Source organism: Saccostrea echinata, unplaced genomic scaffold (assembly GCF_033153115.1).
Source record: "Saccostrea echinata isolate AGI-Se365-2 ecotype Australia unplaced genomic scaffold, CSIRO_AGI_Sech_v1 ptg000033l, whole genome shotgun sequence".
Taxonomy (NCBI): Eukaryota; Metazoa; Mollusca; class Bivalvia; order Ostreida; family Ostreidae; genus Saccostrea; species Saccostrea echinata.
In genome coordinates, this window is record NW_026889782.1 from 11736210 (window position 1) to 11760652 (window position 24443).

The following is a 24443-nucleotide window of genomic DNA, read 5'->3' on the forward strand; positions in this document are numbered from 1 at the left end:
AATTTTCATTGTTTTCGTGGTATAGAGACTCATGAATTCATGTCCTCCACGAAATATAAAACTATAAAGTACAGTACCATGAATGTCTACCAACCACGTAATTCGTTTGTTTGTTAAAAGTCCCTTCGAGAATTTTCACTCATATTTAGATGCCACCACTTGCCGGTGGAGGGCTGCAAATTTAGACCTGTATTCGGTATTTTAGGCGTTTGAGCATCGAGGGATCTTTTTCGTGCCAGCACATACTGTGACACGGAACCTCGGTTTATACGGGCACAGTGGATTCGAACCCGCTACGTTAGGAACAACTCCTTACGCCGCGACTCTAGAGCAACCGCTCTAAACACTGCACCACGCGGGGGACCTAACAATGAAATTAAATTCCCTCGAATTAGTACTTTTTCCACGAATCGAAAACATTTGAAGCTCAAAAATAAGTGATTTTACAGTATTTGATTGCTAAGAATAGCATATACTCTTTTAAATTGCTTCCTTTTGGAAACGGGGGAAATGGTACGACAAAAAGCAATTTTGAGACTATCTAAATATTATACAAATTGTTGCAATTTTCTTATATTCTTAGTTTCATCATCTTATGTGTTTTATGAAGGAAAAGTTAGTTTATATGCTTTCCGTAAAACCCAGTAGACTTAAATGCAGATCACTAAGAAACATCAATAAAGCCTAAAAACAATGGATAACAGAAAATAATTCTGACAGGATATGTACAAAAGAGAATAAGATACATGATACACGAACGATGGTACACATTGGAGTTGTCATGACTTACAAGGCTTGTAATGATGGTCTCATTAATCAAATATCGCCGAAATATGGCTGAAATAATTGTCGACTCGGCGAAAATGAATGACAACCACACAATCATTTTTAATCAAAAGATGTCAAATTATTACTCAAACATGGTTTTCCTTGAAAATATTTAATTTTTTTAAATGTTACTTAACAAATAGATATAAAAACTTGAATACTTTTAGGACTTTTTAAAATTTCCTGAGAATGTAAAAAAGCAACATAAAAAAGTGAAAACATACTTTTGATTGTGCTTCAAGATATGGTGAGAAAATCAGCGTTTGTCGAAAAGTGGATAGAAGACAGTCCCCGATTTTTTCCTACAAGGGCTTACAAAGAAGTGGAAAGGAGACTATGTTTGTCGAAATTTGTAACAGTATCAGGTAATGTTGGCAGTGGTAAGTCAACTATTGCCCAAAATGTAGCCCTTTCTTACATTTTGAAATATTGGATGATTATTCCTGTTGATGATTTCGAAGAAATTATTACCCGATTGGAGAAAGGGTCACAAGGTAGTCAGCTATTTATTCTAGAAGACCCACTCGGCAAGGATTGCGTAGATGAATTTTCATTGCGTCACTGGAAATGCCATGAAAGTACATTGATACACATTTTAAATTCATGTGATATCAAAGTTTTAATCACATGTAGAAAAAACATTCTGAATGATAAACGGGTGCCCGAGTTATTGATAAGAGATAAAGTAGTAATAGATGATAGCAATTGGAAACTCACAACTTTTGAAAAGGAACAAATACTTTATCTCAGATGTGTTGATATTGTTGACATTTCAGCATACGAGAAAAACGAAATTCTTAAGTGCAATGAATATTTCCCTCTGCTCTGTACTTTGTTTGCAGCAAATGAGATATATCAATCAAGGGGAAGCGCATTTTTTAAATCACCTTATTTGTGTTTTAGGGAAGAGATAAAAGGTTTCAAAGAAAAAGATAGACATAAATATTGCGCCCTTGTTACTCTTTTACAGAAAGGAGAAATGATTAGTTATGAATCACTTACAAAAGACAGACAAGCATTGGTTGACGTTTTTATGTTATGCGGCCTCTCGAAAGACACATCACATAAATATATTTTAGACGAACTTGAAAATTTAAATGGATCCTTGGTTGACAAGACAGGCGGAAAATTCTCTTTCAGAAGCGATATTGTGCTGAATGCTACAATATCCATACTTGGAGAAGACAATCCTAAAGAAGTTGTCAAATTTTGTCCACTCGGTGTATTGAGGAAATGGGTCAAATTTGTCGATGGGGTGTGTAGTCCAATGAAATCATCTCCTTTGTGCTACTTAATAATAACAGATGAGCTTATTAAGGAGCTTTGTGATAGATATTTCGTGGAAATTAAGAGAAATTGTGTAGAAGTTTGTCTCTGCCCCATTTTCAAGAATGGAAGTGTCCAGGCTTCCATCTTAAAAAGAATAGCCACAATGCCTGACAGAGAACTGCAAGAATGTTTTCTGCAAAGTTCACGGAAAGGCGTATCAGTGTTTTCTCCAATTATGAAACTCAAACAAACATCGACTGAGTTGATCAAGCACTTAATTCCTGATATGCAAAAATATATTGACGGGAAAAAATGTGAAATTTATCCATCGCCTATTTTTGAGAATTTCCACTCACTTGAGTTTTTATTAAATAATAAAAACTTTTTGTCCTTAGTTGAAGTAAGAATGAAAAACGCCGTTGATTTTATAAAGGAATTAAGAAAACTTAGGGACACTTATTTCGATTTCCTTTATGAACTTGATGATTTAAATTATCTTAAAGCAAATGAAATCTACCACACTGATTGTATAAACATACGGAGAAGTGAAACGGGGGAAGATAGAAAGAATGAACACATACAAGAGATGCAGAATCAGGATTATTCTGAAATTCACATATTGCAAGAATGTAATTCAAATGATTATGTAACAAAAGCATTAGAACTTGCTTTTGTAAAGTATTTAGAGAACGTTAGAAATGAGATATCATCTTATAAAGAAGAAATCCTAAATGAGTTTTTAAACAAGTATGCTCTTCATTTAGTTGACATAACTAATATCATTGTGGAGAATATAGGTAGCCATGAATTGCGTAGCACTTTAACGAGTTGGAGTGATGCTTCAGAGAGACTTAAAGTTATAGAACTGTGTTTTCCTGTAATGCGTGTTAATAATAGAACAACCGCCTGGAAAAGCAAGTTATCTGAGCTACTCTTAACGTCTAGTGCTCCAGACCTTCCATATTTATCGCTACCAAGTTTAGAGCAAACAAAACAGCATGCAGATCTTAAAGATTTTATTTCTTCAAAAAGTGAACATATTAAGACTGAGTTGGCAATATTCGCATACCAGATGTCCCCACTGCCTTGTCTTCTAATGTTTGGAGAAAATAATATATTTAACGGGGTAATTCAAAGAGTACTTGATATGGGTTTTAACATGCCATCACTTCGTACACACAACTTGTTTTTTGCTGCCTGTGTGAATGGTTGTCTTGACATTGCAGAAAGAATTTTAGAAATGCTTGGAGAAGATTTAATAACTGAGAAATTTTTTTGTTTATCGTTTGATTTCTGTTCATTACATATAGCATCAATGTTGAATCACTCACAAATTGTGGACTATTTATTGCAAGATAAAGGGGTTGACGTAAATGTTGTTGATTGCTGTGGCAATACACCGCTGCATTTAGTTCTGTATAATATCGTTCCTAATTTGGAGGAGCAGCAGTACAAGAAGGTAATCAGTACAATAAAAAAACTATGTGGTTTTGGTGCCAATACGAATCGACAGAATAATATGGGATTTACCCATCTTCATGTCGCCTGCAAAAACAATTATACTGAAGTAGTAGAATTATTTTATAATGATTCTAACATAAATTCCAGAACATTCTATGGCGATACCCCTCTTCTAATTGCTGCAAAAAATGGAAATACTGAGGTTGTCGATTTTCTTTTGCAACATGGTGCCAATTCCAATGACAAAAATGAAAAGGGATACACACCACTTTATCTTGCGGCAAAAAAAGGGTGCCTACAAACTGTTGAAAAACTTCTTAACAATAACGCGGATTTAAATATCCAGAGCAATCAAGATCAAACTCCCCTGATTGCTGCAGCATCAAAGGGACATTTTGATGTTGTGAAGCGCATTATCGAAATAACTTCGCGAGTAAACGATACTGATAAAACAGGTGCAACTGTTCTGGCTGTAGCAGTTGCCTCTGGTAGATTGGTTATTGTTGATTTTCTACTTCAAAATAAAGCCAATGTAAATATGGCAAACAATGATAGAAATGGGCCTTTGGCTATTGCGGCAATTAAAGGATATGTTGATATTTCTGAACTTCTTATTCTGAACGATGCAAATTTAGAATTTCGTAACAATATTGGAGAGAGTCCTCTTATGCTAGCATCAATGCATGGTCAGTCTGAATGTGTACAATTGCTACTAAATAAAGGAGCAAAAATTAATCGCAAGGATCTTAAAAAACAAAGTTCCCTTTGGCATGCATGTCAAAACGGCCACACTTGTATTGTGTCCTTTCTTCTCCAACAAAACGCGGATGAAAAATTGTGTGATCTCCATGGATGTACTCCGTTTTTTACCGCAGCAATACAGGGACACATAGGACCTTTAGAAGTACTGTTGCAAACTAAATGTCCTGTAAATCAACGAGATAATAATGGTAAGACAGTCCTTATGACAGCATGCGAAAACGGTCGTGTTGAAGTTGTCTATACATTATTAAACTACGTTGCCAATACAAACCTTTCTGATAACAATGGTCGCACTGCGTTATGGTATGCATCGAGAGGGGGCTACACAAATGTTGTTAAGGTTCTGTTAGATGATGTAGTCGATTTTGATAAAAGAGACATTGAATTGAAGAGTCCATTATATGTAGCTACAGAAGAGGGTTTCATTGAAACTGTTGCTCTATTGGTAGGTTACAGTGCCTCAATGGAATTGTGTGATAAGAAAGGCAGAAGTCCCCTTAGCATAGCATCAGCTAAGGGATACATGTTTCTTGCTAGATTTTTAATCAACGAAGGAGCCAATATAAATACTAAGGACATATTAGGTAGGACACCTCTTTTCTATGCTGTAGGGAATGGCAAAAAAGATGCAGTATTACTACTAATTGAATCCGGAGCCAACGTAGACATTACAGATAAGGAAGGAAACACACCATTACATATTGCTGCAGGAATTGGCTACAAAGACATAGTTCATATTCTCATGGATAGAGGAAATACTTCTAGTATTAATCGCCAAAACGAATATGGAGAAACAGCATTCTTTTTGGCATGTAAAAATGATTCTAAAGATGCTGCATCATTTCTTATTTCACGAAACGCAGATATAAATATTCCAAATAAAAATGGATTGCCCCCTTTTGAAGCTGCTCGACGCAATGGTAATAATGATATTCTATCTTTAATATCTCTATGAATTAAAGTGAGAAATTCGTGCCACGTAATGATATAAATGTCTAAACTGGAAAATACGAAAAATCTGTGAATGTCAGTCATTAAGAGTTTGATGGAGAAACAGCTTTTCGCATATCGGATATATTATGCTATGGTTGGAGTATATCTCAGGAATTGTGATTAATTATTTAACATTTTAATCAGTTTATTTATATGCATATTTCAAAATTGATAACTTAGTTATGATAAAAAGAAATATGAAATTGAATAGACAAAACACTAATATTTCATCAAATTAAAAAGGAATTGAATGTTAGTTGGATTTTAAAATATAATAACAAGGACATTTTTTTAAGATTGATTTTTACAAAAATTATTTCTACAATTACTTTAGCTTGTCAACATTTTTTCATGACTGTATTACGTATATCTATTAATTATATAAAAATTTAGATTGAATTGTTTTAGTGCAATTAACAGTGTTGCATGGAGAATGTAAAAAGAATTTTGTAAAAGCGGTCCTGAGATGCTTAAAAACCGACATGAGTTTGATTTAGACTATAAAACTCAAGAGAGATAATTTTGTTTAATTTCAAATAATTAAATACTTTATAATCTTTATGTTCCAAGGGGCCTATTCAAATTTACAGTCTCATTGCAGATCTATCTGCAGACTTCTCCATTAGGAGTCCTGCACCCACTAGATGATAACTCTACATTTTTATCAAGCAATCCGCAATAAAGCCCAACAATAAAAAAGATTTGTTTGATGTACTCCGTCCGACCCATCAAAATTTCCACTACCCGATCAATTGTTTCAGTACTTATTTTTTTTTTTCGTTTGTGGAAAAATAGATATCGTCAGACTTGCTTTTAAACTTAAAGTTCCATTTTCTCGCCCGCTTTCACCGAAAATGGGGGATATATTAATTTAGGTCTGTCTGTCTCTGTCTGTCCGTATTTCTGTCTGTGTAACACTTTCGTTTCCGGACGATATCTCAAGAAGTCTTTTAGCTTTTGCAATGATTCCCCTTGGAAAAAAGAAGTCCATTATTGATTTAGAGGTCAACTGCTCAAAGTTGAAGGTCATTAATTTTGTTTGTGTGTAACATTCATATTCGGGAAATATCTCTAAAATTCTTCGAGCTTTTGCAATGAAATTTTATCACAACTCCTTTTGGCCTAAAGAAAACCCTTTTGATTATGAGGTCAAAAGATCAAAGGACGAGGTCAATTTTCATGCATTACAAATAACAATTTCCAGATGAAAAAAAAGTTTTCTATAAGCCTTCTTCAATAAAATTTAATATAACAGCACCCTATGAGAAGAACCCAATCGATATTTAGGTCAGAAGGTCAGAGGTCAAGGTCATAAATTCATACATTCTGTGTGTAACACTTTTCCACAAACCATATCTTAAAAAGAATCTAAAATTTTGCAATGGAATTTTATATTACAACTCCTCATGGGCTTAAAGAAAACCCATATTGATTTTGAGGTCAAAAGGTCAGAAATATATATTGCATATACAGATTTATATTGCATATACAGATTTCAGATAATGATTTTAGTTTTTCTGTAAGCTTTTGCAAGGAAACGTTTGGTCATGAATTTCTTTTACATTAAAAAGATTCATATTGACTTTAAGACCCAAATCTGAAAGGTCAAGGTTGAACTTTTTTTCTTTCTCCTTCTGTATTTTTTTTTGTTCTTCCATCGATCCTTTTTTTCCCCTAGGCGGGGGATACAGATTCTCTGAATTAGCTTTTTTCTGCATTTTACAAACATCTCAGCTATTTCGATGATGTGCAGGTAAGAATCTTGAAGATATGAATGTGTAAATCTGTTATTTTCAAAACATTTATCATTGTGTTAGATAATTAAACAACTATTTAAAAAAAAAAATACACAGAAAAAACATACTAAATTTTTTCCATGATTATATTTCTAAGTATTATTTTTCTCTATTATTCCAAGCTCTCTAATTAGCTCAAACTTGATCGCATGATCAAGTATATAACAGCATATAGACTTGTGTTACTATTTAAAGATTCAAAAATGCCTATTTCGACTTGATGTTTCTAAAAATAGAAATAATCTTCTTTAAAACACCAATAGTGCTGACTTCACAATAGCTAATATGACTTAATGTTCCTGGAAAAAAATATGCCTAAACTCCTATTTATAATTGTGGTGTTCTGTAATACTTAATAAGACGTAACAATGCCTTGAATAAGGATCTAATTTATATTTAACAAGATGTGTTTTTGAAACACTGATGCCCCCTTATGGCAACTTATAGCAAAGGCTAAACTTCCTCAAATGCAAATCAAATATGTAAGTACCCAAAGTAAGGTCTTATCTCGAGCAATATTCCTGTGAAATATGAAAGCCCTATCAGCAACCATTGAAAAGATATGGAAAAGGTAAAAGTTCTTCCAAAGTAGTACAAAGGGTTTAAGTTGTTGGTATTCAAAGTAAGGTCATGTTACAAGGATTACGTATGTGAAGTATGAAAGCCCTAGCATCAACTGTTCAAAAGTAATTGCCAAGGTTAGGTTAAAGTATTCCAAAAGTAAATCAAACTCCAAGGTCAAGGTCAATGGTATATAATTGTTTGTGTCCAAAGGAAAGTCTTGTCACAAGGAATACACATGTGAAGTATGAAATATGAAAGCCCTAGCACCAACTGCTCAAACGTTATTGCCAAGGTTATAGTTTTCAAAGTAGGTCATACTTCAAGGTCGAGGTCAAAGGGTCAAAGTTGTTGGTATAAAAAAAAACACCTTGTCACAAGGATAACATATGTGAAGTATGAAAGCCCTACCACCAACCGTTCAATCGTAATGGCCAAGGTTAAAGTTTTCAAAAGTAGGTCAAACTCCTAGGCCAAGGTCAAAAGGTTAAAGTTGTTGGTATTCAAAGGAAGGGCTTGTCACAAGAATTACACAAGTGAAGTATGGAAGCCCTAGCACCAATTATTCAAAAGGTATGGCCAAGGTTAAAGTTGGGTAAAAGTTTGCAAAACTAGGTAAAACTCCAAGATCAAGGTCAAAAGGTCAAATATAATGGTACCCAAGGAAAGGTCTTGTCACAAAGAATACACATGTAAAATATGAAAGCCATAGCTCTAACCAATCAAAAGTTATGGAGAGGTTAAAGTTTTTGCAAACAAACAGACAGACAGCTAGACAGACAGACGGATGGATAGGGCAAAAATAATATGCCCCCGAATCTTCGATTTCGGGGGCATGAAAATGTTAGATACATTTTTCATAAAATGATACAAAATGTAACAAAACAAATGTAGCCTTTTGTACATTCCCTAAATTACTCTATCAGTATAAAGGAAATACAAGTAAATTCAAAGAATTGTGGTCCCCCCTTTCGGTGTCTTAGTGGGTGAGATGCCATTAATTATGGAATATTGTGTCAAATATGCATGCCCTATTATATGCCATTCAAAAGTAATCACCAAAGTTAATCTTTTTAAAAATTAGCTCAAACATGAAGATCAAGATCAGGGGGTAAAAAAAAACATAGCATGTTTGGTAACATCTTTTCACAAGTAATGCACATGTCAAATATGAAATCCCTATCTCTTCTCAATCAAAAGTTTTAAGGAAAAATAAGATTTTTGAATAATACGTCGAACTTTATGGTCAACATCACAGGGTCAAAAATCATAGTATACCGGGTACATGTACTTAGATAGGTCTTTCACAGGTAATACACATGTGTAATATGAAATCCCTATCTTTTCTCTTTCAAAAGTTATGACCAATTTTAAGTAATGTTAAAATTTTTAAAAAGTAGGTCAAACTTCAAGGTCAAGGTCACTCGATCAAAAATCATAGCATATTTAAAAAGGTCTCCTCAAAGGTAATTTACGTGTGAAATATGAAAGCCCTTTCTCTTCTCATTCAAAAGTTATGACCAATGTTAAAGTTTTTGTGACAGACGGACAGACGAATGAGATTTAATGTCCCCTCACTTTCGCGAAAGCGGGGGACAATTACATTTAACAGCTTTATCTTTAGTCTCTATGTGTTAAAAAAGTACTAGAAAAAAAATTGACTTGTTTCTTTTATGTTCTTTTGCTTTTGTAAATCACTGTAAAATATAATAAAACAAATGTAACCCGTTAATTCCATGGATATATCGACTTCACAGAAAAGCATATCGACCTAGAACTTCGTACTGGGTCAATATGCTTTTCTGTGAAGTCGATATATCTATGGATCGACTTCATAATAGGGCTATATTTGTATAATATTTCGCTGTTGAATGACATGATCGTTTGTATACATGTAAGTACACTGCACAGCTTTGAACAGCAAAGGGGGTATGGCATGTCAAACCCATAATATGGCATGTCAAACGTTGCAATATTCGATCTTTTCCATTTGTATTGTATAACTTTCCATTTGTATTGTATAATTTTTATTTGTATTGTATAATTTTTCATTTGTATTGTATAATTTTTCATTTGTATTGTATAATTTTCAATTTGTATTGTATAATTTTTATTTGTATTCTATAATTTTCCATTTGGATTTTATAATTTTCCATTTGGATTGTATAATGTTTATTTGTATTCTATATTTTCCATTTGTGTTGTAAAAAAAATCATTTGTATTGTATAATTTTTCATTTGTATTCAATATTTTCCATTTGCATTGTATAATTTCTTATTTGTATTGTATAATTTCTTATTTGTATGCGATAATTTTTCATTTGTATTGTATCCGAGGATTGTTTATTTATTTCGTTACGAAGGATGTCATTGGTCATAAAATTTAGTCTGTATAAAGGTCTCAGGTGCCCATCACAAACTTAGTCTGGTACCCTTCCCACAATGCCGATCGCGCACTCTCTACAAACACAAACTCGGCTCCTCTATTTGCGGTGCATGCTAAGGGACGACCATTTGATTCTCGGGGGGTGTCGAATCCGATTATTTATTTTCATTCTCTCGCAGGAGAGAATATTTATTTCCAATATGACCAGAGACAAGGAGAAAAACAAAAAGAAGAAAATCCGCCCAAACCCGAAAACTCAGTTTTTGGGGGGTGGGGGTAGTTACCACCACTCAAGGTCAATTTATTTATTTTCTCAGTCAGCATTCCTAAGGACAGATTATTTATTTGCCATCTACCAGCGCTCCCTTTTTAGAATCCAATGACCGTCTAACATGCACACAAATACATATGCCACCGAAATATGGCTGAAATATTGCCGACTCGGCGTTAAACAATAATCAATCAATCAATCAAGCAAATACATTAGGGATGTCAATTTTGTCAATAATTCATATTCGAATATTCAATGAAAGTATTCGAATATATTCGAATATTCGATAAAATAAATAAAATCTGGTTTATTTCAAATGTACTCATCATACTCTCATGGCAGGTTTTGCATCAGTACATGTATTTGGAAGTAAAACTGGATGTAGACTTTAATTTGTAGGTATACAGCAAGGAATTCTACATATATTTGTCAATGTTTAAAATAAATAATTGATTTAAGTGTATACAACCGAAATATTATTTTAACAAATGATTTCTATACAAGCTCAAACTGACGAACCAGTTTGTCGTTTACTCTTCAGATTTAAATACACATAATTAATTACAATTATCTACTTAATAAGAGATATAATCTTCGATATAATGATTTGAAAATAAATTCAAAATATAAACAAAAACTTCCATGGACAATTTTCCTAGGTCATTAAATTCCTGATAATGCTTTTAAAATTTAGGAATGTATTCAACCTGAAATTATCAAGTAATTGACGCACTATTCTAAAACTGAACCCTTTACAATATTACAGACTGACATCAAAGATGTAATTCGATGATCAATAAAATTTGTTCTCATAACTACACTCTTAGACATTCAAGAAAGGTTTCATTTCGTTAACCTCGATTCTAGATCCGATCATATTACACTATTGAAAGTACTTTTTAATATATATATATATATATATAATTTGTATTTATTTCTTTTATACCTTACTCAAAATGAAATAATTTAGAATATCTATATTAAAGATAAGAAAGTAGTGAAAGAGATCGGGGGATCGCTATATTAAGTATAAAGGGGATAATTCCAGCACTGTTCTAACTAAAATTCAGTGTCTCAATTTTGTGAAATCTGAAAAATACCGAATATTCGAATCTTAAATTCATATTCGAATATTATCTCATCGAATGAATATTCGAATGTTCGAATATTCGTTGACATCCCTAAAATACATATGAGCCCAGTTTGCGTTGAGCATCCGGAACATCTTCAACCCGATACAGGCTGAAACTTGACCAATGAAATCCTTCGTAACGAAACAAATAAACAGTCCGCGGATACAATACAAATGAAAAATTATCGCATACAAATAAGAAATTTTACAATACAAATAAGAAATTATACAATGCAAATGGAAAATTATACAATACAAATAAAAATTATACAATACAAATGAAAATTATACAATACAAATAGAAAATTATAGAATACAAATAAAAATTATACAATACAAATGAAAAATTATACAATACAAATAGAAAATTATACAATACAAATAAAAATCATACAATGCAATGGAAAATTATACAATGCAAATGCAAAAGATCGAATATTGCAACGTTTGACATGCCATAAGGGGGATAGAAGTTCATTTTCATGATGGAGGAATTTTGATTAGCCTTCCATAAAAAATCCAAACTCATTAAAGTAGCTCAGATGAACTCATTTCTGTAGATAACTTAACATGCTCAGGACATTTACATTGTTTCGTATGACCTTAAGTACTGCATAATTATTGCGATGTTGACAGAAGAAAGAAGTTGTATTTCCCTCTAGCTGAATTTTCCTCTTGATCATTTTTCGCCAAAAGACAAAAATGACAAATGTTGCTAAATCCCAAGTCCCAGTAGGGAATATTTGCTGAATGTTACGGGTCAGATTAAGAAATTTAAAAACTATTCTTATATTTTATAAATAAATACATGTATATCAAGCAAAGCATGCATTTCACCATGGCTTGCTTCCTGATACAATTTTGTCAACCCTTTGAGAGACTAGTAGAACAAACTAACTTATGATAAGAAATATATAAATACTTTGGAATAAATGTGCCTTATCAGCAGTGAAACAAAATGGCGACAACTGTCCAGACAATAGCGGGACTGTCCCTACTTGTTCACACTTTACTGTTTACGTCTCTGAATCTCTACATCTACTTCCGGTCACAGTCTCTCAATCTGGAATATCAGCAAGAGTCTGAGGTCCTGGATCTACTGATAGAAAACTGTGAAACACATAATGAAGAATGGAGTCTGGTCTGTATAGAATATTTATTTATCTATTTTTCTATTAATTAATGTGATTAACTAATACCATAAATCTGGAAATTTTTGCTGTAGATAAATTTTTAGCAAATTTGCGCGAGCATTGCATTCGCAAAAATATATTTCTTAAAAATAAATCAACAACAAAAAAAATGAAAACAAAAAAAATGGTATGTTTAACAAGATGAACAGGTGTTCGTAAGCAGTGGTCATTTTAAAACCTGTTTATACTACATGCTAATTAACCGTGATAATCTCTTCACTACATTCAACATCATCCGATGGTTTGAATTAAAGGCAGTATGTCCCTTTTAAATTATTTCTCTAAGAAAGAGGCCAGTTGTTTTATCTAAGAACAAATGTTTTATCTTAAGGTTAGTTAAAGCTGACATCGTTTTATATATCTTACGTACATGCGTGATTTATTAAAATGTTATGAAAACTTTAAATAGTTTAGATGTTTTAGCTCTTTAATTCTAATATTTTTATCTGATTATTGAACATTGACATTGTTTAGTATTGTATGTACATGTCATTTATTGTAAGTACATGCGTAATTGAAAATTCGATTATTGAATGTTGGCATCGTTTAATATTGTATGTACATGCGTTATTTACTGTATGTAGTTCATGGGTAACTTGTAAACTGCTATGAAAATTTTAAGCGCTTTTTAATTTAAGCACCAATGTTAATTCGCAAAATTTTGAAACGTAAAAATTAATCAACAGCTTTTTGACCAAGATTCGCAAAAATAAATCTACGTAAAAATTTCCAGACTTACGGTACTTATTTATTTATTTATTTTTGTATCTATTGAATTAATTTGATTATTAAGTATTTATTTATTTAATTTCATTAACTAGTATTTATTTATTTATTTAATTTCATTACCTGGTATTTATTTACTTATTTATTTAATTTATTTACTTATTTATTCATTCATTTATTTGCATGCCAAATTTACGTGCTGTTTTAAGCTGAACTGTGTTTTCATCTATTTATTTGATTTATTTTTTGAAAAGGATCAAATCAACGATCTCCATGGTTTATACCCTACCAAAGAGGATGTACACATCAAACCCAAAAAGAGACAGTTGTCTCCCCTAGAAATGATGATGGCAGACCTCCTTAAGGCTCAGGTACTATGGTAATTATTTATTTCAAAGAGGCACAAACTGTTAAAACATATAACCAGAAATTGAAAATATTTTTTTAACTTAATGTGCGTATGTTTATTACATTGTCTAATATATTCTTTTATAGGAAATGGTTCTGGAGCAACATTGCATCAATAACACAAGGCTATGTGTGCACGGTATGTGTATATCTATATTTACAATATGTATAATATTAAGCTATAGAAGTACCCGTCTATAATTTTACCTTCCTCATAAGAAAAAAATAAATAAATTTCAGGTGCAAATGGAGAAATTGGAGTCTCTGGTTTAAAAGGTGAGAATACAGAAATTGTTCAAGAACTGTGCGATTTTTATTTATCCGGTATGCTAAATGAAAAATACAATTTTTCACTTCATTTCATTATTTCAGATGACGATAACAATTCGCTCGTATTTGTTTACTACTTCCTTATTTATTCATTTTTCATTATTTATCTAATATTATACGTGTAGAGAATGTAATTTTTGTTTATATGACATTATTTTATGATAAGAAAATCAAAATGAAAATTAGGTGCCCCGGGGGAGAAGGGGGATCCTGGACTTCAACCACAAAGAGCCCCTCCAGGTATGTCTGGACGGAAAGGAGATTCCGGAATGAAAGGCGAAAAAGGAGTCAAAGGCCCAAGGGGAAGTATTGGAGAACTCGGCGAAAAGGGTGATAGTGGATTAAAGGTACAAAAACCTAAATGTTTTTTGGAAAAAATGAAAAACTGAAAAACATGAAAGTTTAAGCTTTGATTTTTTTTAAAATTTAAATATATTAAATTGATGTATTTTATGTAATGACGTTTTGTTTCATCTTTTATTTTTATTTAAGGGACCAAAAGGAAACAAAGGTGATATAGGAGATAAGGGCTCCATTGGAGATCCAGGTGTTTCTGGTGAAAAGGGTGATGTGGGACCATCTGGACCTCCGGGTGATCAGGGTGACCCAGGAAGATCAGGAGAGAAGGGCGATATTGGACCTAAAGGTTCCCTGTAGACTTGTTTTTACTTATCAAATGATATATTCAGCTAATCTTTTGGATTCATTATGCTAGCTGAATTACATCTTCGAAGTACGGAAGCCGGTAAGTGCCAGGTAGAAAAAAAATTTATCTGGCGGCCGCCACATAAATAAATGGTGGCCGCCAGAAACTTATCTGGCGGCCGCCAAATAAATAGATCTGGTGGCCACCACATAAATAAATGAAACTTATCTGCTGGCCACCATATCATATCTGACGAGCGCCATATAATCATATGGCGACCGTCCGATAATGATCTTGCTGCCTCCAGAAATTATGTGGCGGTCGCCATATAGTAATGTGGCGGTAACCAGATTAGTTGATGGCGGCCGCCAGTTATTTATGTGGCAGTCGCCAGATCTATTTATTTGGAGGCCGCCTGAAAATATATTGCAGCCACCAGATAAGTTTCTGGTGCCGCCAATTAATTTCTGGTGGCCGCCAGATAAAATATTATTTCTGCCTGGCACATATCGGCTTCCATATCAAAGCGAATTAACTGAAAAGTTTTTTTTTTTCTAGTTAAAGATATATAATTATATGATCGTATGATAATAATGTGTTATGTGTATACTTAGCATAATTTTACTTACTATGTAGGATTCCAAGGACTTCCGGGTGATAAAGGTGACAATGGCCTTAAAGGAACTCCAGGGAAAGATCTTGATCCAAAGTGTCTATGTAAAGGTCTGTATCTGCTTATATATCTGTATATGTATAAGGCCCGATACGCCCTTTATTGACTTCAAAGAAAGAATACATGTTGGCGTTTTACAGCTCCAAAACAAAGGAACCACCTTATTCAGAGCAGAATTCTAGACAGAGTCATGATGGCATGTCCAATAGGCAATGGAACTTTGGTTAATGTTACATGGTCGAAGGAAGGGTCGTCACAAGTTCCGGTGAGAATGGTCAAAAATGGAAACGATCTCATGATACCGGAAGTGTATCCAGGGGACGTTGGGATATACAAGTTAGAATTCTTTGGAACTCGAAGTGTGCTTTTTCACGTTATTACAGTTTTCCCAATCATCAATAAAAATTTGTATATTGACATTTAGGTGCAATGCGCAGGTATTAGATTCCAATGGCAGAATTGTAACAGTACAGAGAAACTTCGAAATTAAGACACCAACAGGTGAGGAAGATGAATTCTTTGAATACCGGTATCTACATGTAATACTAGTAAATACGAAATGAAAGGGTTTATTTACGGTTTTTGTTTTGTTTTACTTTCTGTTTGTTGCTGAAGTTTTTTTCAGCATTGTAAATATTAAGGTGGAGTGACCCTATGCAAACATAACTTTAAAATTATTGAGTCCTTTTTTTTTAAATTCACCTTCAAAAGTGATTAGTCTCAATTTTCCTCGTATGGCATTTTTGCCCTTTTCCCATTTTAATATTCATCTTCTATGACAAATCGCCATAATAAAAAGAATGCTTATAATTTCTTTTCTGTTAGCTGGGGCCCTTCTCTTCTACATTACTTGAAATTTTTTACAGGCGTCGACCGTCATGACTGTGATTTTGAGAAAGACCTCTGTACCTGGACACAGAGCAAGGGAGATAACTTTGATTTGTTACGTCATCAAGGATCCACCATAACAGCAGTGACGGGTCCCACTTCTGACCACACGATAGGTGGAAGTAAGTCTTGACGTAATGATATTATTCCATGTTATCTAGATCTATCTAAGCAATTGGAACACAAGTACGAATGATGAAAATGACAAAATGGTGCTTTCTCAAAATAGGGTTTAAAAAATATTTGTAAATCTTGTGCTTAAACATGTACCTAAAGCTAGAAAATTCCATGTAATTACCAGCCCCTGGTGGACACTACCTGTTCATGGAGTCATCTGACCAACAAAAAGGAGACAAGGCCGTTCTGGTATCCTCGGATTTTTTCAATACCCAGCCACAGTGTTTGACGTTCTGGTACCACATGTTTGGCAGAGATACAGCGTCATTGAGTGTCATTCTGGTGAGACGCATATTGAGAACATGGTGATCTAAACAATGGTTAATTTTGTATAAATTTTAATTTGTAGAATGAATGCATTTTTGATTTTATTCTAATATTTGTAATTTCATTTCACAGCAAGGAAGTTCTAACACCACGATTTGGACAAAATCTGGAGATCAAGGGAATAGCTGGCAAAGAGCCATTGTCGAAATTCCTACGTCATTGAAACGTCACCAGGTTCTGCTAGAGGTCACAGAGGGCACTAGTTACCATGGTGATATTGCTATAGATGACATCATTGTTCTAGATGGACCTTGTACTACGTATGTTTAATATCAACATGATAATTTCTAACATACCAGTATCAATTTAAAGGTTTGGATTTTATTGTGCTTTAAAAAGTTTCAAGTTTTTAGAATTTTTGACTACTCCAGAACCACTGGGCTGATTTCAATCAAACTTAATTACAATCAAATCTCTTTGTGGAGATGGGATTTCCAATTTGTTCAAATAAAGGACCTCGCCCTTTCAAAGAGGATAATTATGAAAAACTTAAATTGTGCTGGAATCTTTTGAAACTTCTCTTCTCTAAACCATTGGACCAGAAAAGAGAAAAGAGAAATTTCACTAAAGTGAAAGCTTTATTAATGACAGTAAATTCAAATTTCGTCAAATCATGGTCCTCACAGGTAGGGAGCACCATCTCCATTTTTTCTCCTGAAAACATCAGATGAAAAAATATCAGAAAGGGCTTTTTTGGAGTTATGTGCACCTGTGAAAAGGAAAGTCTTACATGGGAAGAAGTAAGGGAAAATGATAAAAATTTTGTTTTCTTAAATAGGAGATATGTAACATACAGGAAATTTTGGCCACCGTTTTATTGTCGCCCTCGTCGCAAGTGTGCAAATTTAAAACAAGGCAAATTCAAAGAAAACAAAGTTATCTCAGTAGCACAATTGTATATGAGTGGAAAAACAACGGGGCGAAATCGTTTAAGGCCGAAAACCTTGTATACAGTATTCATGTTGTGAAAAAATTCAAATCAAAAGGTCATGATAGACATATTTATATATATTGAAGCACCCCATTCTATATGGATTCAATTCGGTTGTATAATTCATGACTCCATGGAGCAAAGGTGGGTCACAATGGGTGGTCAAAATTTTTCATGGTAATGAAAATGAAAAAAAAAAACAATCATTTAAAAATCTTATTCTGAAGAACAGTAGAGTCAGGGTTACTAAGCAGAGCACTGTCACAAATTGGTCTCTTGCTTTGGAATAGCTATTCCATGATGTTGTCTTCAAGTGTATATATATATTATACTAGTCTAACATATATTTTTCAGATGCTATATTATTTTGATATGCAAATTTAAAGTCCTATATGATGCTGACATTGACTATTGCATTTTAAGAAAATTCATGCGTTCCTTTGTTGTTTTTTTTTCAGATTCAACAAAACCCCACAGTGATGTGACTATGACATTTGAAGATTTGTATTTTATTTAAATATATGTACCTAAAAAAAGTACCTTCTGATTTTGATGTTGCATTTTTTTTAATAAAAATAATAAAACTCGCACTATTTTTTAATGTTCAGTCGTCAATGTGTACAACATTGAGAGTTTTAATTAATGAAAGAGGTAATAATGAATTACATATCCCATCACCAATGTGCTGTCGTTGAACAGAGTCTGAAGGGGTGGGGGGGGGGGGGGCATAAATGTGGGTCAAAATTATGAATAGAAATATATGAAGTAAACAAACAAAATATTAATCTCAAGAATAGAAATCTCAATATACAGGCATCTCCTTGTATTGTATGATTGGTTTTGTTCAAACCGTAGTCAGTTTTATGAAATATGAAGATAACGAACAGTATTCAATCTCGAACGTCCAATGAAACGATACGAATTTAGAGCAGAGCAAACACGGACCTCAAAATTTAGAGGTGGGATCAGGTGCCATGGAGGAGTGAGCATCCTCTGCCGACCGGTCACATCCGCTGTGTGCTTCTTGACATGGGATAAGGGGAGATAAAATTATAAATAAATTTTACATGGAACTTGTAAGAAAATTCTTTAAGAATTGTCTTTTCAAAAAAGCAGAAGCACACCGATAGTCACACCGATTTGTAGTTTTGTTTCAATTTCTGTTCTTATAATAATTCAAATATCTTTAGTTTTGGGGGCAACAATAAAATATCGAAGTTTTGCAAAGTAATAAATATGGGAAACCTTTGAAAAAATCTAAGAAGAATAACAGATCTAGAGCCAGAAAAAGTCATAGAAGTATGTTCATATATAGTGAAGATTGAACTATTGTTCAATGGGGCTAGGCTGGAGACAAAATAATTAAGTGGTCAAAGTTTTATATGGGAACGAGAGTAAACGAAAAATCTTCTCAAAAACAGCAGTAGAATGATGTGCAAACACAGCATGGAGAGTATGTTAAAGTACGGCACCTGTGTCTAGGATGAAACCACAATAGGGGGCCAGAGTTTTATATGATTGGTGTGCATGAATATAAAGGAAAAAGTGTTAAAACTTTTTTTTTTTTTTGGTAATACGACAACAGCTTAACTATGATAAGTCAACGTCAACCCTCAATCTGCTTACTCATATAAAATCTATTCTGAATGCTGAATGATTTTCGAAAAGAAATTTTAAAAAGCACAAAAATTCAGCATACCTATAGCAGAGGAAAATTTGACAGAAATGGCCTGTTAAATTGAAATTTTGTAAGGAAATAATAGTCATTTATCCCAGTGAAAATTATCTCTCTTATTAGAGTAGCAATGAAGCTAAAAGTTTCTTTGTATAGAATATGTGAAGAATTTTTTTTTACCAATTGGCCAAGGACAGGGCCACAAAGGGGATCAAGTAGAAATGTATAAACCACAGGAACCTTGCAGTGGCGCGCGGATATATGTACTCAGGATTCTTGGGAAGAGAGGGGAAGGGGACAAGGGTATGGGGAGCTATTAAAATTGCAACCACCGATTTCTTAATCTTGATATGTACAAGTATAATTTTGGTCACAAAATGGGGAGACTGCAACCCCACCCCCACTCCACCCCCCCCCCCCACCCCCGCCTCTCCTACCTAAATCCGCCAGTGGGAACAAATTGGAAGGATTTTTTTCATCAATTACTAGTAATTAGCATCAACAATCCCTAAAGTTGTTGAAGTTTGTGACCACCATAATTTAAAGGTTTTCAATTTTCTATGGGCAGGAAGAAAATGGTGACTCGGGTGAGCAGTGTGGCACACGTTGTCTCTTGTTTATATAGCAAGTGGTACACTTCGGCTGATATTTTTTATAATAAATGAACGTTAACGCCAGCTAATTTACATCACAGTGTAAGAAAGATAACTCTTCTATCTAGTACATGAAACATTTACGGGCCTTAATTGTAGTGAAAGATTAAGAGCTTATTTTTCCCCTCAATATTTTAATATCTATTAGTACTACATTGAAAAGTGAAGCGCGTAAAATTAATATTCTCTTTCTTCAGATTTTGATATTTCATAAAATGGTAAGAAAGTGTAAATTTTATAAGATGTTGAAAACTCTCACTTTACGCCACTTCCCTTATAAATCTTTAATTTTTAATCACTTTTATCAAACATTACTGAAATGTTCTGAAAAAATATTAAACTATATGTCGCTTAACTTATTCATCTTATTTAGACGAACAAAGATCCATCTATTTCAATGATTTTTTTTAAAAGTTTGATGACTTTAATTTCTTGTATTATTTGTTTCATATTACGGTATGCATATTTACAATCTCTCTCTCTCTCTCTCTCTCTCTCTCTCTCTCTCTCTCTCTCTCTCTCTCTGCAAGAAACTATATATATGAAATGAATTACTTTTAATTAACATTGTGCAACCTATACTTACACCTTTTATTCAAGAAGAGAGATGTCTCGACACGATTGTCATTTCTCATAATCAAATATTGTTGACTTACAAGCTTAGCAGCAAAATGTCAACAGCCATAAACTGTAGATACAAGCAAACGTTTGTTTGATTTCGATTCTGCTTCCCAATTCAAACCTTAGAAAGGTCAACAAACCTCGTCTGTCAATCAATATAAATATTCAATACTGTTCAATTGGATCTGCCTCTTCTTTTGATAAACCCTGTATAATTAGAAACGCCACTTCTTTTGATAAATCCTGTAATTACAACTTAGTTCCCTGATGTCAAAAGCCAAAAACGTCGCACAAAAAAATTCAGCAGTATAAATTATTTACAAAACACAATCTTGCTATTGCGTGACTGAACCGTTTGAAGGACAAAAACCTTGGATCCGCCACAAAAATAATCATTAATTCAAGGAGCTGTATTTAAAACCCCAGTAAATGCACTTAGGGTGTTTTACATGTCGAAAGAAAAGTGGTGCCATCGATTTGATTGTCAATAAACTGCCTGGTGTAAAACAAATACTTCACTGTTTAATCCAAGCATCTGGTCTTTAATGACCAATAATGTTAAATTCCATAAGGAATTAGGTTTTATGAACGGCCCATCTACGTTAAAGAGGCAAGTACTCGATGGTTTTTTATTCAGGGTTATTATGTATTACATGTATATTTTTCACTGTTTTATGATTCTCATAACTATCCATTTAGGTATTTCTTTTTCGTTAGGATATAAGCAAAATTATATACATGTATGTGCCTTTAGCTTTCTCTTTCAAATACTAGTAGTCTGTGAATTTATGACCAGGAGACATATATTGACCTTTTCTTCAATTTCTAAAAATAACCTGTATTTGTTCTTTATCTATAACATTATTAAGCCATAAACAAAATAAAAGTACTTGAAAAACCATCTTAAATTTATTATGCACTTTAAAATAATTTCCTTTAAAACTTTTTTATGTTCATTTTTGAAAGTTTTGTTTTTATTCATGATGGCTTTGCTACCACACAAAATTTTTCATGCAAATACTTTTTAATTACTTTTTTCTTATAAAGAAAAAAAATGAATCAGATCTAAACTTAGTAAGTAAGTCATTTTTAATTTTAATTTAATTTTTCATGCATATTAATAGGGATATATTTGTTAGATTGATAATGGTTCTGTCAGTAGAAGTTAAGAACCCATAATGTATTTGTATCCGAGGTAATCAAGTAAATGGTTTTGCATTCCTCCAATGTTTTTTAATTTATTTTTATTATTTTTTTTTCATATCATTTAAATGAAAGCCCCCAAAAGTCATCGTCTCAAGCCTCGGTCCGGAGTCCGACATAGCTCTCTTTCTCCAGAATAGGAGAGGATCGTTCATTTGGCCGTGGTTTGCGACGATGCCAAAAAGTATGAGAATTAAGAACTGTCTAACTTCAATTCATTTTTACGTTACAGATAAAAATGTCGGGGAAAAGTAACCGAGGGATGTCCGCCATTGCCCGAGTCAAGATGGGGGCTGTTCTTAGTAGTGCGTATTTTTTTTTTAATCTAATTTATTTTTACCTTTTATTTATTAGATATTTATTTATTCTGCAGATAAAATTTCTTACATGCTTTAAAAATCAGCAAATTAGAGATGAATAATTGATTACTCATGAGCATAAAATTAACTTTTTTCCCCTCTCCACCCACCTTCACACACCCCTTTTCAAGAATTCTTCTCAAAGTCCTTGGTCCGTATTGGTGTATGCAATAGACAATTCGATGTCTGTAAAATTGATTTTATGAAATAGTTCCTACAAAATTTATTTAATTATTGGGCAAAAATCACATATTTTGAACAAGTTGAATAGTAAATCCAAAATAATTATCAAAATGCATATCTTTTATTTATTAAACTTGTGTCTAAAAATACATTATCAGCTGTATCTGAGGAGTTTAAAATGGAAGACTCTGGAGGTCAAAGGTCGCGGGGTTCCAGCTCATGTGGGTCTCATTCTCACAAATCTGGTAGCTCAGGGGGGTCGGGTAAGACTTTGAACGTTGTAGTATTTCACATCGGGCTCGATCTACAAAAAAATGAAAGATTAGTTGTTGCCAAGAAACAATATGGCGGACAGACATTGATCGGGCACCGACCAAGTTACACAGAATACACAACACTTAAGAAGATAATATCTGGTAAAACAAGTAAACATCAGTCATGAGCAAAAATCCAGCTGTATCGAAATCCAAAAGAGATCGCCCGAAATCAGGCGGTTAGTGTCAACACTGCTTTAATTTCACTTCACTTAATATTGTAAACATTGCACTTGAAAAACATATCGCAGCTAAAATGAATCTTTCTCTTACTGCTCAAATGTCTGTTTGAATTTCATGAAGATAATATCATATTTGTGTTTTATGCATCAGATCTGTTTATATCAATATAACAAGAATCAAACTGGTCACATTTATACTTTTGATCTGGAGATAATGAAGCATGCATTGCACGAAATATTTCTTACACTTTTCAGGTTTGTTTGAAGTATTTTTTAGATTAGTATTGTAAACATTGTGAGTGGAAAGGGGAGACTCTATCCACTGCAACAGTAGAACAGATTTTAAAAATGATTCCTTAGGTCATTTATAATGTAAAATAATCAGGTTTTCCATAGTCTATGTGCCCAATTCCAGGACCAGGTAAATTTGGTTTGGAACTTGGAATCGCAGAAGATCTGAGGAACTTGGTATTTCTGTAGTGAATAATTCAAAAAACTGAAATATAGGTCAAAAAATCTCAAGAACTATAATTGCCTGTTGATTATTTCATGAAAGTAGTTTTGTACATACCAGTTCGAATGTTCCCCAAAATACAATTTTTTCTTATTCTGTTGTAATATGACCTGCATTTTCTCAATTTTTGAAGCTTCCTTTTGTTGTGTTAGTACGCATGTTGGAGAACTTGGAGTTGGAGTGGAAACAGGAGTTCCATTTCGTTTTAGGGCTCAGGTAACTTCAAGTAAGATCTAGGTCTTTTGATGATGGCCTTGTCAGTGCAGTAAATATGAGTAACAGAGTTTTCAAAAAGATTAGAAAAAGGTGTTACTTTTACAAAAGTTGGAGGTACCTTGTGGATGTGATTTTAATCAAGTATATAGTTATTGAATTTTTCTCAGTTGAATATTTTGGCTGGTACAATCATGATTTCAGCCAGGTATAAGCACCAGGTACCTGTAGATTTTGAAAGGCCTGATGTAATAAGTTGAAAGACTGGAGAGACAGAGAGTCCATGATTTTCACACCCACATGTGGACAGGATGTAGGTGATATATCAATGCCTTGATATTGTGGTATATATGTGGAGAAAATATAAAAGTGGAAGTTAAATACATGTATTGTTTAAATTCTATTCATTCTAAACAAATCCTAATTTTTAAAATGATGCTACAATATCATACTTGGATATTTCTTCCTCGAAATTGTCTAAAATTCACCCTTCAAGCCCCTGACTTGAGTATTAAAAAACAAATAGTTAACCCTGTACATGTTCATTTAAATTGATGGCTGCTGGCACCAGGACCTCCATAGAAAAAGTTCCTGTTGCCACCATATCAATATACATGTATGTACTGCAACTGTAGTTTTATTGGACATTCTGTTATTTTCCTACAATTTAATAACATACACTGTATATTTACATTCCACATGTATTTAGGGCAATAAAAAGACCATAACATGGACGGGGGGGGGGGGGGGGGGGGGCAAAAGGTTAAA

The 24443-nt window shown here is 33.3% G+C and overlaps 2 protein-coding genes across 2 annotated transcripts in view; both read left to right on the top strand.

The window, feature by feature from the left end:
* The first annotated feature begins 12413 nt into the window (after positions 1-12413).
* LOC133198658 (uncharacterized) lies at positions 12414-18295 on the top strand. The gene is made up of 13 exons (XM_061334696.1): positions 12414-12600; positions 13633-13749; positions 13874-13925; positions 14027-14062; positions 14303-14463; positions 14609-14762; positions 15399-15485; positions 15576-15771; positions 15860-15936; positions 16302-16445; positions 16625-16782; positions 16900-17087; positions 18217-18295. Exons 1-13 carry the CDS (start codon positions 12418-12420, stop codon positions 18236-18238), a joined length of 1575 nt encoding a protein of 524 aa, XP_061190680.1. The 5' UTR covers positions 12414-12417; the 3' UTR covers positions 18239-18295.
* Positions 18296-22734: 4439 nt separating this feature from the next.
* The window catches only part of LOC133198983 (MYCBP-associated protein-like), a 56584-nt gene continuing 54875 nt past the window's right edge, over positions 22735-24443 (top strand). Inside the window, exon 1 of the mRNA XM_061334880.1 lies at positions 22735-22945. Within this exon, the coding sequence (XP_061190864.1) occupies positions 22891-22945 (55 nt within the window). The 5' untranslated portion in view covers positions 22735-22890. The remainder of the gene's footprint in view (positions 22946-24443) is intronic.